The sequence below is a fragment of the Pteropus medius genome, unplaced genomic scaffold (genome assembly GCF_902729225.1).
Source record: "Pteropus medius unplaced genomic scaffold, Ma_sr-lr_union100, whole genome shotgun sequence".
In the NCBI taxonomy this organism is placed as follows: Eukaryota; Metazoa; Chordata; class Mammalia; order Chiroptera; family Pteropodidae; genus Pteropus; species Pteropus medius.
In genome coordinates, this window is record NW_024344371.1 from 6,733,249 (window position 1) to 6,748,821 (window position 15,573).

Here is a 15,573-nt window from a genome sequence, read left to right on the forward strand (position 1 = left end):
CCTGTCTCTAACCTGGAGGGGCTCTCCATCTTCCACATGGCCAGTCAGAACTAGGCTCCGTGGTGACTGCATGATTGTTCCTAGTGTATTACAGGATTGAAGCATAGCCATTTCCGAGACTCTATAGCTACTGAGAGATGCTCTTCCATTCAGAGATCATGTATAATTAGTAGCATGTAAGCCTGGAGTTGCTGGGGGATCACTCTCAACCACGTGGAGGATCTACCTAAGAAGGAAGCCATCATAAAATAAAGCTGAACTGAGAGATGGAGAAATGTGACACTTTTCTCCCTCTCTCAGTCGACAGGATCCAGATGAATGAGGTTCACCTTTTGGACTTTCTCGTTGTGTGAGTCAATAAATTATCTTCTGTCTGAGTTATTTAGAGATAGATTTCTATTATTTGCACACACGAGTCCTGATTAATTCAGTGATAAACTATTAGTAAGCATATCTCCAGAATGCCAGTACTAGGCTTATTATACTATCATAGAAAAATAATTCATGAGTTTAAAATATTCCCTATAGGTTCCCAAATATCAAGTCATAAGAAATAAGCACCCTTCAGTGTGCAACAATGCACGGTATAAAGAATGAAGACAAACTATTTCAAGTCCAAGCCCTACCACTGTGTGACCTTAGGTAAGTCACTTAACCTTTCTTGTTTCTAACACAGAGACTAAAACAAGTTACTTATTAGGGGATTGTTGTGAGGATCAAATGGCACAATGACAGCTCAAGCGCTCCAATATATTGTATTATGTTGTATCAAGTCCATGCCTACACTAAGGGAAAAATATGATAAAGGAATTTTTTTCATTCTGACACATTTAGGTATGCTACAAAGACCTTACGGCTTTCTTTTTTCTTTTTATGCCAACGACAGAAAAAAAAAATACAAGTGTCCTGAAGAACACTTAGGAAATATCTGTATGCATATAATTTCTAAAATTATACAATCAATTCTTGGTTTTCCGCCAGAGCAATTGCTTAACTGTGTTCCGCTGTTCTCTTAAATCCAAATCCTTGGCTCACCCCACACCTGCCTTTATAGATGCTTTCCACATTCTTTATCTCTTTCAGTCTCTATTATCACCTCATTATGTAGGCAGAAATCATTACTCTGTTTTACAGATGAGGAACGGAAGCTCAAGAAGGGTAAGCGATGGCTAATTAGAATAGCGGATAGGACTATATCTCAAACTGCTTGACTGTTGAGCTTTACCTTTGATTGAGGTGCCTAAATTTTAATTTCCATTTATCTGGATTCTTCATGGTTCTGGTGTGGTTTAAAGAGTCCCAAGGTTGAAAATTTATCAATATCATTTGTGATCATCTTTGCTAGATACTAGTTTGCTTGTGTATTTATCAAATCCTCCATGTTTAAAATTATTTGGTACCAGCAGCTCCTGTTATAACTTCTAATCAGGAAATTATTTGTTCTCAACAAGGCAGTGGGTTAGAATCCAGGCCTGTAACTACTTCAGCTGGTATTATGACATAATTTAACTAACTTTTATGTTCAAGTATTAGCTGTGTTCATACACTAGCACAGGTAGCTCATTTGCCATTCACAGCCCTGATTTGCAAATAATACAACTCCTGTGACTGAAAGGCAAGAATGAATCAGATGAAGATACTGAGAAGAGAGGCTAGTTAATTCCCAAACTGATACTTGAGTCATTCAGAAAAGTGAGGGTTCTACCCGAGCTGGTCTCTACATCACTTTTTCCGAGTGGTAGGAAATTTTTAGTGCTTAGACATAGCTATAGGCAAGTAAAATGTATACTTCCTGATCGAATATATGTGGCTTTTGAATTATATGATGTAATTCCCTCTTTCTGAAATGCTCTCTTCCTTTCCATTCTTTTGTGAAGGGCTGAAGTTTCATCTCCTCTGAAAATGCAATTCTGACTAGTCAAGTCCACAGTGAATTTTCCTCCTCTGATCTTGCATACACTGATTTTATACCTAGCTAACAGTTCTGGTAAATAAGTGACCATTTTCCCAAATTCATGTAACTCATCTCCTCAATAAGCTTTGAAGTTCTTTGAAGGATATTTTATGTTTTGTCCTTTACTTTCATGTCACTTACGATGTAGGTATATTATTATTTCTCAACAACAGTTTCTTGAGCTATGGATATCTGTTTCTGGTCTTTATTACCAGTGATAATTTAACATTCATTTCTGACCTAAATAGTTTTTATCTACATACAAGGCTAGCACATTTACATGATACCAGAGGACACCATTTGTTCCACTACTTCAAGAAAAAAATTTTTAAAGCAAAGGTTATTTTCCTAACATCCTGCTCCTGTATAGCAGGAAAACATCTGGCTTCAGAGATATTCCAGATTTGCACCGTAGTGACGACATCAAGTTATTTTATTGGATTTCTAGATTGAAATTATCAGATATAATGGTTAATCGTATTTAGAGGTAACGTTTCCTAACATGGGTACTGGTCACAAAGTTATTGGATAATTCCCTCTTTTTTGCCTCCAAATAAAAATAAAATTACACTTCACTTTTGTCTCTGTTAAATTATCCTAAATATTTCATTAGTCCTTTAGCAACATGATAGTTTTCTTGCAGGTCACAGATTCAAGATATATCCATCTAGCTGTCATTTACAACTGAAGATGTTAAAAGTTATTGCTGATAGTAACTTGATGCTGGATGGTTCTTGCCATTTAATACTAATAGTAGTCTAAGAACTTACATTCTTTTCTGTTTTCTACACCACCACATGCAATAACAGGTATCAAATAGATGTTAACCTATGAATGTAGTGAAAATCTGAATAAACTTAGAACTAGATGCTGTTAGAAAACTAAACAAGAGGCAGAACTAGTAGTTTAAAAATGTATGCTCACACTGTCTGGGTATAAATTCTGGCTCTGCCACTTACTAGCTGTGTGATTTTGGCCTATAGTATCACTTCTTTTGCCTCAGTGTTCTTACTTGACGTGTAGGTATAATAGTAAAACCTATCTTACAGGATTTTTGTGAGAATAACTCCAAAGCACGTTCACTGAGGAACTTCTTCCCAAAGCACTGGATGAGCCAATTTCTTTGCCCAGACTGCCCCCCACCACTTTTAAAACTATCTATTTCTATTCTTTTAAGAAGAAAACATTTATTAAGAAGAATTTAACTTTAAATAATGCAACACTGCCAAGGTAATCTATCCTAAAAAATCATTAGACATACATATAAGAAATTATACATAAAGATTATCTAACACTGAACAAATACAAACAACCTAAATAAATACTATGGAAATGGCTAAATAAAATAATAACACTTTCTGATCCCACACAAAGGAAGTCAGTGCACAAAAGACTTGATATACTAATATATGCAATCTGATCATTAAAATATCAGTATTAAAAAGTTTTTGTGTCCATAACAGATTAAAATGCCTAATACAAAAACAGGTATATTACTCTTAGTAAAGATTAAGTATTACCACTACATCAACGTATATTTATAAATTCTAAGAAAATATACCAAAATATTAACAATTTCTCTTTTTTTCATTTACTTCAATATGGATTTCTCAATTTCTCTATAATACATGCACATTTCATCAAAAGGCTTATTTGGTCTCAATTTCTTTATTCCTCAATCCATCTCAATCAACTTGTGCTCCTACTCCAATGGGCCATTTACAATAAGCATTTACCAATTTAATAATTCACAATGGAAGTAATCATATAATATTAAGGATGAAACCACTATTAATTTTGAATGGAAAATATTACCTTCGTGAGAGATTTCCTTCCAGGGATTTGGTGGGTACATGAAAGCCGCATTCTGAATTTGGTCGTGTATGTCTTCGTCTTCATTAAATGGGAATGTGCCACTTAAGCTTACATAGATGATGACCCCAACAGACCACATGTCTAGAGAGCGATTATAGCCCTTGTTCCTTAGAACCTCAGGAGCCAGGTAAGCCGGGGTACCCACCACCGACCTCCGGAAAGACTTCTCTCCAATGATCCGGGCAAAACCAAAATCACAAAGTTTCACCTGTTGACAATAACGTTTTACAGAAATGGTAAGGTACAAATTGCATGTCTGTGTGTGTCTTGGCCCAGGTCTGTCAAAGACAACTATAATACTTTGCATAGATTGTATAGATTTCTCATGGTAGAAATAATAGCTGTTCTTCATTTTATGTACTTGAGGATAGTGGTTTATGTGATATAACAGTATGTTTTCATTCATGAAAATATCATCCATACATTTTCCCTTCACCATAACCATACCTCTACAAAAAACTTAGAAGATAAGTATGAAAATATGTATACTCAGAAGTGGGTAATATTGTTTTACAATGCAAGAAAACATGCAAATCAGGGAGGGATGGACTTAACTCAAAGACTTATTATAAATAAAGGTTGAAGGATAAACACAAGACACGTTTTGTTATCCACAATAATCCTAAAAATTAGCTCTGAAAGGGCATTCAGTTAGGACCTAAAGGTGTCAGGGAGGCAAGGCTGGACAGCCACCCTGGTTTGGTTACTTCAGATACAAGATTTCCCAGAAAGAGATCCAGTTATTTTCCATCCTCTGAGTTGAGGAAAAGAACCTTTTGCAGCTGCCAGTTCTGCAGGATCTGCACACAACGGAAGCCAAAAAGCAGAATGAGAAGGCTCAGTGTGCATTATTAAGGCAGGCTGAACTGAGAAGCCAGAGTAAAAAAGCCAGTCCCAAAATATAAGGTAACAAATGGATGAAAACGAACATATAAAACTTGAAACAAATAAATGTTTCGAGGGAAAAGGTGACAGAATGCTGCAGTGGAGCCAGTGATGCTATCAGCTGGCTTTTTGCTGAGAGAGGCTTTTCTACTTGCCTGAGGGAAAGGATCAGCTGATGCTAGCAACACGTTTTCTGGTTTGAGGTCACAGTGAACGATATTTTTAAAGTGAAGATGCCGCAAAGCCACAAGTATCTACAAAGAAGAAAATTATCAAAATAATTTTAGTTTGGTCTATCAGTTTATTTCAAAATGTGTTCTCCTAGGACATAAATTTAAAAGGCCAAGAAAAAACTCACAATGAACAATTAAACTTCTTTATGCTTAAGACAGTGAAATAAGCTAGATTATCATAGCGGGTTTCTAAGGAAACGTTAATAAAAAAAAAAAAGCACATTATGGTATTCATATAGCAACCAAGAAAAGTATAGATAATGAATTAAATATCTAACAGGGATACCCATCATTAAATATTTTCAAAGAACCAGGACTCAGCCATTGCGCATTTTAAAATTTCATGAGTAGTTTTACTAAATGGGCCTGCACACACATCACTCTTTTAGTGTACTGGACTCTAGATATCATAGATAGAAATTAGATAATACAATAAGCCACTGCAACCTTTTTGAGTGTCGTTTAGACTTTGGAGGTAGGGACTAAACAACAAGGCTAGGAAGCTGCAGTTAAACAGTACTAACGTTTGATATTAAATATTATCTTTTATTTTCTGTCTCTAATTGATTTCTTACCTGAGTAATTAAAAACTTCGTTATGTGCTCTGGCAACCTGCCCTTTTCACTTGACAAGATCATCTCCAGCATGTCTCCATGGAGTTTTTCCATAACAACAAACACTCTTTCAGGCGTCTCAAACATACACTCCAAATTTACAACACCAGGGTGATGAAGGTTCTATTAAAGATAAATAAAGCACTTGAAGAAAATGAGTTTTTTGATACTGTTTGGCAAGCTCACTGATTATACAAAACCGTTCAAGTTTAAAGCTATGGAGAAACCCACTCTTCAGATTTTTAACACCTCTAAATTCCACATGTGCTGTCTTATATTTTTGAAATTTTAATGTCTCTAAAAAGTACGTCTTTATTTTCTATGCATAGTGAAATTATTTTTTCTATGCTAAAAATCCAAGTTCCAGCACAGTGAATTGCAAATTACATTTTAATTAGAATACCATATTGAGAAATCTGTAATTTCTGAAGATCATCTCCAATATTAACCATACTGTCCTAAACAAGCACACGAGGACACCGCTACACACTTGGCAGAAATTTAATGTAGTGCATCTTGATGAATCACATTAGTCAGAACCTTTGGAAGTGCTCTGCTACTGGGGGATGCCATAGTTTGTCATGGAAGCTATTGTGTAGAGTGAAGATCCCACTGAAAACAGAAAAAAAAAATCTTGAGCCTCTGCTTTGTCCAGGACACTATGCTATGTTGTAGTCCTGCACGGTTCTCAACCACTCAACAAATATTTCCACAATAAAGTAATGGCTAATAATGATAGGCTGCATTTGGCTTGACATGTTAATTGTCACATATGTCAAGTAAAATTACTTTTAACATTAGATGGGCCTTTGTAATAATGCTTAAGTTTGAATGTTGGTCTGGAATTATCAACGAAGCCTTTGATCATTTGACCTTTACCATTTTTTCTTCTGCATGCAATAACAAAAAAATCCTAATATTAAAAAAGATTATATATTTCACTTATATTTCAATGAGAAATGGGAAAAATCATGAACGAAACTAACTAAAGGAAAAAAACAAACTTACATGTGCTAACAGCTGAACAAAGAAAAATAAATAAATAAATGCTTATTTTAGAAAAAGAAACCTAAAATGCTCACTATTCAGACCTCACAGATGGATGCTAGTTGGTGAGCAGCAGAAGGCGTTGTGAGTGAATCTGTATTGTAGTCATCCTCCGCACTGCCCATTGGCAAGGAAAGCCTGGCATCAACTGGATATGGAGCTACACCGTGGTTGGCAGAAGCCCTCATGATGATGACCTGTTTCTCAGGGTGTTCTTCCACTACTTGGCAATTTTGATCTCTGCCTAAGATATCTGATTATCTTTTTGACCGATGCCTTCATGCCTAACCATGCAGCATAATACAGTCATGGAATAGCAAGTTTCTGAATGTGGCCCAAAAGATGCCTGTGCATCTACCCAATGGTCTTTAACCTCTAGAGGGCTGACGTCATTGTTCTTGAAATTGTTAACTAGTCAGACCTGGCTACTTCACATACTAGGCCTCCAGGGTTATTCTCTCCCGGTCAGAGCTGAAGTACGTGAAGAGAGGGTGGTAGTAACAAAACTTACACTCTTGATCTTCTTTATCTGTCTTAACTGCCCACAAGTAAGGCCAAATAGCTAGTTGGCTTTGACCATTATGGGAGTGCCAGATCCTTAGGTGAGAGACTGATGAATGACTACATATATGTTTAATATGCAGTATGGAATACGAGTGATAAGATTGTTCATACCTGAACCTGTGCCCAGGGTGTCTCATTTCATTTTTCATATGCCCCCTTCCCTAATAGAGGAGCCACGCCAACTGGACAGACCATCAGCCTCTGGGTGTCCAGGCGTGTCAGCTGTCCTTGTTCAAATCAGGCTTTAAGGATGACATGAAAGTCCTGCCTGAGTTACGATTCTCCTTGCACATGTCCACTATGAGATGTGCTAAGTGCCTCTTCCTCTTCGGCATATCTTCTTGAATCTTTTGTTTTGTTTTTTTTCTGTGTACTCTAAATTTAAGCACCTAAGTGGTTTTCTGGGGAGTTCAGCTTCCTAAACTGGTCAAGGACTTATTGTCTGGGTGGGGAACAGGAACAATGAACAGGAAAGGAGCAGACGACAGAAGTAGGCAGCAAGGCAAGGGGGTCCCCTGTGTGTAGACAGAGGGAAAATTAGAGTGTGAATAAGATAAAGGTTGAGGTAGAGCAACTATGGGAGCACAGGAAGGGCAGGGGAGGACAGAAATGGTGCTGTAGCAACTCAGCCTGCTGCTTCTGCTGACTTTGTCCTAGGCTATGCAGCTTGCGGGGAGAAGAGGGAGTCACTAGATAACCCGGAAGCTCTCCTACCTAAATTATCTGAATATATATACAATGTTGACCCTCATGTGCCTCTATCTGCATTCCTCTAAGTATGTGAATTCTTGGAGGTACTAAAATCCTTCACTCAATATATTCTTTCTTCCTTTTTCCTACTCTACATGACTTGAGGAGCCATTCTCTATGGAAAGTAAGATTTTAATATGTATTTGTCTAATTAGTGTATTCCTAGAATGTTCTAAGACTAAAGTATGGGACAGATTAATAAAGTATGGAACACATTAATAGTTATTTTGTGCCATGTTCACTGTAAACTCTGAAGGACTCTACAGATATCCTCTAATAGCATCTTTATGAAAAGGATTTGTAAAAGTTTTGCTATTTCTTGATAAAGGACTTCGAATATACTTAAGGGTATAGATTTTTAAAAAATATATTCAATGAAAGCATTGAACTAAAGGGCATGTATACACAAATGGTAAAAAAAATGTTTTGTTCATTGTACTTGGTCCTTGATCTTTAATAAAAACTTCATGCTTTACAGGTTTGCTAAAAAATACATTGAGTAGGAAGCTGAAAAATTTTTCTGCATAGCTGATACATAATAAGTTGATATTTTTAAAGTTTATTATGTGTGATCGAGACAAGGCCATCACAGATGCTTACTCGTGAGCTGTATTTTTTTGCATTGAACCAAATGACCAAACTTGTTTTTACATTTCAAAGTAAAAAAAGAAAGTGGAACATAAAGAATCATGCTGTATTTATCCAAATTCTCTATACTATATTGATGAAAAGTATTTCTTTAGCTTAGAGAAGGTAAAATTTAAAGACTGGAAACAGAAAAATTCAAGCTATTATTTTATATTACATGCATAACTCATATTATTTTTTTAAATACCTTAAGAACAACTCTAAGATAAGCTTCGACCACAGTGGTCCATGTGACTTGCTCACAATTTTAATTTTCTACATAAAATACAAAATCTAGAAAAATTTTTATATAAAATAGCTTTTCAATCTTTTCCTCCTAATGTGCGAAGTAACTTAATTCATTTTGAAATGGCTTGATGACTGCAACATAAACTATCACATCCTAGTGCTCAGAAAGAATTTTTGCTAACTTCTCAAGCCTACCTCAGGAATTCAGATAATAAATTTCACGGCAGAGTAAGTACTACAGGACTCTCTGGCCATCTGTTTGTTGCATTTAAGTAATTTAATTTTCAGGAAATGAAACATTTGGTCAAGTACAGGAAAGAATAGTGTCCATTCACACATAACAGATTGATGACATATCCATGGGGTGAATATAAGTCGTTTCAAAGTCTGGAAGGAAATACTATTTGATTAAGATAAAAATTTTCCTGATTCAAGTTGCCTAGGGAATTCTTATGTAATTGATGGAGACTCATAGCTAAAAGCAAAGGGTTTTATAAAAGTAACAATATTTTATATTAAAAAAACAAAAGTTTAACTGATTAATACCTTTATGTTTATATTCTATTTTGTTACATCTTGGATTCATGTTAATATTTCATTTGTATAGATATTCTTTAATTTTAATAGTGTTGCTTTATTATAAATATGAAGTTGAGAATTCATTCCATATAGAGCTAGAATAAATGAAAAATGTTATATCTTCCCCTTCTTCCTTCTTCCTTCAGGATTATTATACACAAACATATGAGGTGAGAAAGAGGAAAATTAGAATCAACAACTTTTCAACAAGTTATTTAGGACTAATACAGCCTTAATATGGGGACTTCTGTCAAAATGACTAAATAACTTAGCTCTTATTGAGACAGAAAGAAATAAACTTAAAAGTGATGAGTCCAAGATCTAAATTCTAAATGGCATGCAAAGCAGGAGGAAGAATATTCACAGCGGTGTGGGTGGGATATGAGGTCCCTTTCTTGGCACTGTTGCAATGGCTTTGTTGATTCTCATTTCTGTCAGTTTGCCAGGGTTGAGAGAAGAGCACACCATGTTATCCATTTTCTAATCACAGTCTCTTACAATTTATGCTTCCCTTAATGACCTGAGAAATCACAATCACCTAATATCTCATAAAACGGAAACAGCAATTCCCTGATAGATGCTAAAAAAAGTCATCGTGTAAAGAACAGATGATTATAAAAAACTCAAAGAATAGCTATAATCAAGAGGACAAGTAATAATAAATGTTGGAGAGGATGCAGAGAAAAAGGAACCCTCAAACACTGCTGGTGGGACTGCAAATTGGTACAGCCACTATGGAAAATGGTAAGGAGGTTCCTCGAAAAAACTAAGAATTCATCTACCATATGATCCAGCAATACCTCTACTGGGTATTTACCCCAAAGACTTGAAGACCTATATCCGAAAAGATATTTGCACACCCATATTCATAGCAGCATTATTCACAGTAGCCAGGACATGGAAGCAACTGAAGTGTCCTATAATAGATGTTTGGCTAAAGAAGCTGTGGTACATATATATAATGGAATATTACTCAGCTATAAGAAGAGATGAAAGACTGCCATTTGCAACAACCTGGGTGGATCTCGAGATAATCATGCTAAGCGAAATCAGCCAGACAGAAAAAGCTGAAAGTCACATGATATCACTCATATGTGGGATATAAACCTAAAAGCAACAAATGAGCAGGACAAACAAACATAGACTCATGGACATGGACTATAGACTAGTGGTTACCAGAGGGTAGGGAGTCGGGGGAGGGGGGATATAGATGGAGTAAAGGGAGTCAAATATGTGGTGACAGAAAAAATCTAACTATGGGAGGTGAACACACAGTGTAAATATATATATGCCTTACTGTTAAAATGTACAGCTGAAACTTAATTAGATTTCATTAACCAATGTCACCATAAAAAATTTAATTAATTAATTAATTTAAAAAAAGCGAAATAGAAAAAGTACAGTGGATAGTTACAAAATAGACACGGAGATATAAAGTGAAGCATAAAGAAAATAGTTAACAGTGTTATAATAAATATGTAAGGAGGAAGATGGGTACTAGATTTAGTAGGGTGATCATTTTGTGAGTTATATAGATCTCTAATCACTGTGCTGTATAACTGAAACTAATATATTATTGGATGCCAAGTATAATTGAAATAAAAACTCATTGAATTGTAAAAAAAAATAAAATAAAAATAAAAATAAAAACTGTAAATTAAAAAAAATGACTCAAAGATAATACCCAAATTGATGTGGTAAGCTCAGCTCTCTCTCCTAAATTTCAGAATCTTATATCCAACTCTTTTTTGGGTACGTTCATTGAAAGGAAAGATATCTAATAATGGGAATTGATGTCTCTCCATCCAAACTTACTCTTCTAGTGTTTCTTCTCTTGGTAAATGGCCAACCATCTTCGTTGGAAACCCGAGTCATCCTAAACATTTACTTCTCCCTCAATTCCAAAACCAATTGATCTCTAAAATGAATAGAGTCCACTTCCTTAATTTCTCTCATGCTGACACCTCACCTTCATCCTCACCATTACTGCCTTGGTTTGAGACTTATCTCTTTCCTACGGATCTGCCACAGCGTCCTAAGTGATCCCCTTGTCTCTGGTCTTGTTCTCCTCCAACCCATTCTCTAAAAGACTGCCACTGTGATCTTCCCAGTGTCGATTCTGAACATACCATCTTGCTTTAATTCCATAAGTAATCACCACCAGCTTCAGGAAGTGTACCCCTTTAGCAACATGGGGCCCTTCACTACCAGCTCCTTTTCCCCCTCCCACCCAAATACTTCTCCGATTTCTCTTCTTCTGTGACATATGAACCCATCTCTGGCCATACTATTTTCAGAACAAGCCATGATCTCTCTCTCTTTTCTACACCTTCAGACATACTGTTCTCTCAGGCTGAACCAGACTATTTTGCCTGGTATGAATATTCAACTACCGAGCAGCTTTCATTGACTCTGCAGTCTGACTTGGTTGTTTCTCTATTCTTACAGTCTTTGGTACAATTCTATTTCAAAACAGTTAATTATACTTAGTCACTGGTGAACCTCTGTGTCTTACCTACAAGACTACAAGCATCTCAATGACTATATTTAATCAAGTATATTCCCAGTAAGTGTAAGCCTAGTGCCTGGTACATATTAAATGTCCAACACGAGTTTGTATATTTGATTGAAAGATGAAGAATCAATCCCTGTTTCTCTTTATTTTTTAGTACATGAATTATATTCTTTAAATGATTTTGTTGAAGGTATGCCAATACATGTTTGACATATTTAATGACAGTACATTTTGCATCAAGTATGGTATATAGTGATATCTTCTTTTCAGAAAAAATTACAGTACCAGACATTTTCATCATGAATTCACTTGAATCTGCTAATAAACAATCTCAGGATTCTGATGATGAATAATATAATCACAAGTAATAATTTTTCTAATAAATACCAATAATATGGAACAGAATATCTTAGAGATAATACTATTGGTATGAGTTGCAAAATGATTTTCTAAAGTCCCAACAGTATGACAAAGATGTCCTAGTCATTTCCAGGTACCGTTCCCTCAAAATATAGGAGTTTTGGCCACTGCTTTTAATAAATATTTCAGCATATTTGATAGAAATAAACATAACTTTCCTGCTATCTAGGTGACTTGTATTTATTTTATACCTAGGTCTTAATAAAGAGATACTCCTTAGCTTCCACTTATTCTCAAAGCCCACAAATGAACAGTCATCAGCCAGAGACAGGCAAAGCAGCAGCAGCTAAAGGCCTTGGTCAAGATATTTATTTTATTTTATTTTTATATAACTTTAATAGAATGCTTCTACTATGCCAAACACTATTTCAAGTGGTTATGCAGAAGAATTCATTGAGCTGTCATAAAAACTTTATAAGCTTTGATATTATTATTATACTCATTTTATAGATAAACTGAAGGAGAAGTGTTAAGTTGCTTGCCCAAGGTCATATAGTTAGTAAGCTACAGGACTAGAATTCTAAATAATAGTGGCTCAGCTGCTTTCTCTTAACCAACTAATAATATTATTTCTCCTCTGAAATTGTAATATGTACCACAGAAGCCTGGACTCTCTCAGGATATTCCTTTTAAATTGTCCCTATGCCAATTCTCCCTTACATGACTTGTGACAATCTGATTTCCTATGGTTTCATTATTGTCCTGAGGTTGAGAAATAAAATACTAAAAATGGGCTATTCAGATGATAATGATCACTGTAAGTCTACCCGCTTACTTAGAAAAAGGCTTGCAACTAACTCCCTTCTTTTTTCTATATTTTTGATTTGCTCCAGGACAGATATGACAACAAGGAAAGCCTGAGGGCCTGGAACATAATTTCAGGAGTGCAGTCTCTGGAGACAGACTGCCTAAGTTTGAATGCCAGCTCTGCCACTTTCCAACTCCTGACTTCCATTTTTTGATATGTAAAATGGGATTAATGATAACATATCTAACCTTGCAACATAACTTGGATTTCATTACTTAATATATACAAAATACTTGGAATCATGCCTGGAACACAGGTCAGTTATTATTATTGTTGGGCAGATTTTCTGCAATTTTTAAAAGACCTGGGCCACATTTCCCTCTTTAGTTTGCTAACTGAAAGTTTACTCTCAGTGGCAGAAAAAATTTCCTTTTGCCTTTCACCTAACAGAGGCCCCATCAGCAATGAAGAGCCACAAACTTGCATCTTCTAGTTTGTCCTCCCCATCTTTCCCCTTGCTGCGTTTTTAAACTTCAATGATGGCAAAGATGCTTCTACTCTGATGCCAACCAGGTGAAGGCTGTGTTTAGCCCTCCCGACATAAAGTGAATGGAGACCATTCGGTTGTAGCATATGAACGTGTTTCCATTTCATGTTCAATTGGCAAAAAAGTCCATTTAGATAGGCTCAGACTTCAGTAGTTACCTTTTAGGGGTAATATTTTCGGGGGGAAATTTCATCTGTAAAATTTTAGAAATGCATACTGATATTAATCTGGAACAAAATAAAGCTAACATATACTATCAGAATAATAAATGCACACATTACTTCAATAAGATAAAGATAATGACCCATCCTCCTGTAGGTATCACTGGCTGACATTTAGATCAATGGGGCCACAATCAAATGCAACCCATTTGACTCTGGGAACTCAGACATGTTCAAATCATCCCTGGTAAGGACTGTTTGCTTATACCATCCCTCAGAACTAGAGTGTAATGTTACTTTTGTTTTGGCACTAATTAGAACAGATATACCGTAGTTTAATATAATTCAAAATTTTGTGAGAGAAAATAAATTGAAGCATCTCCATTAACTGCCAATGATAATACATACATATTGTGCTTGGACAGACAGAAAGGGAGTCAGCTTTCAGGTAGTTAGCTTGTCATGCCCAATTTACCATTACTTTTTTTCATCTTAAATTAGCTATAAGTCTGTGTATTCTATTAAGTAATACAGGCCCATGAAATTAAAAAAAAAAAAAAAAAAGACCAAGTCTATATTTGCCAAACAAAAAATCACCTGAAACCTGATATAAAACTTTTATATTCATGTATAGCCATAAACCTATCCACACACTGCTCAGTCATCCAGCACTTCATCAGTTATAAAAAAAAAAACAAAACAAAAAAACACTTCAATTTAGCTTTAGATTCCACAGTTGCTGCAGACATAAATACAATGCGTCTTCTCCTTTCCCTACAAAAGAAGAAGCAGCTAAATGTAGAGGTGGAGAAGGAGTTTGCACAAAACAACACTGAAAAAATGCTCTCATCACTTTTAATGGTGATATTTCACCAGGTAAAAAGAGAATAAAAACATCTGATATTTTCTACTCACCACACCAAGAATCCTTCATATTAAAGGTATGAATGGGAAATTTTGAAAATAAAATCCAGATGTGTTAAGCCCACCATTTGGACTCATACACTAAGGTTTCATTGGTATCAATATTTGTACATGGCTGAAGCTGATACAGCAATTTTGGGGGGTTAGTGAGTAATTTCTATCAGGACAATTCAGGAAAGACCCTCACACAGCAAGGATCTTATGTACATTTGAGTAACAACCTCCTGTCCTACAACAAGGGCATACCATTTGAGAACCAGAAACAAAAGCTTCAAAGACAGAAAATTAGTAACTGATCAACAACTTTAGAAAAAAGATCAGTATTAGTAAACATTCCACCTAGAAAGTTTGACCCCCTTTGTTCCATGCCATTACTTGGTTCATATTTAGGGGAAAGGCAAGAATTAAAAGTATGGCTTGTTAAAATAAGGAAATTGGAATTTGTAGATTTATATGTATTTATTGTATATAAAGTTGAAAACTTCAAATATCTGGGTATTTTTTCTATTTGCTATCAAATGTATAGCAATAGAGACACATCTGGAACACGTTTTTATTTCCTGTTAATCCACTTGGCTGAAAGCATGAAAAACATAAATCCAATCTCGCCCTGGTGTTAGATTTAAAGTGTAATCTTTAACAAATTATATCACTGTAGCCCAGCTTCTATATTTAGATGTCAGCACTCCAGAAAGCATAACATTTACTATAATGTTAAATGATCTGTGTAGACACATAATCTTTCTGACGTCTTACATATCAGATAACGGGAACTGGAGCGAATATACAGGTTCTACTAGACAGGGATGGAAGACTCAACATTATGTGCCAAAACATCAAATGGTGATAGCTTACATTTACGTAAGAGTTCTCTGGCAAAA

The 15,573-nt window shown here is 35.5% G+C and overlaps 1 protein-coding gene across 3 annotated transcripts in view; it reads right to left on the reverse strand.

The window, feature by feature from the left end:
- PRKD1 (protein kinase D1) overlaps positions 1 to 15,573 on the reverse strand; it is a 277,719-nt gene that overhangs the window by 15,629 nt on the left and 246,517 nt on the right. For all 3 annotated transcript variants that reach the window (XM_039870448.1, XM_039870449.1, XM_039870450.1), the window contains 3 exons: positions 5,523 to 5,684; positions 4,870 to 4,968; positions 3,770 to 4,037 (listed from right to left, as the gene is read on the reverse strand). In XM_039870448.1, coding sequence (XP_039726382.1) covers positions 3,770 to 4,037; positions 4,870 to 4,968; positions 5,523 to 5,684 — 529 coding nt within the window. The remainder of the gene's footprint in view (positions 1 to 3,769; positions 4,038 to 4,869; positions 4,969 to 5,522; positions 5,685 to 15,573) is intronic.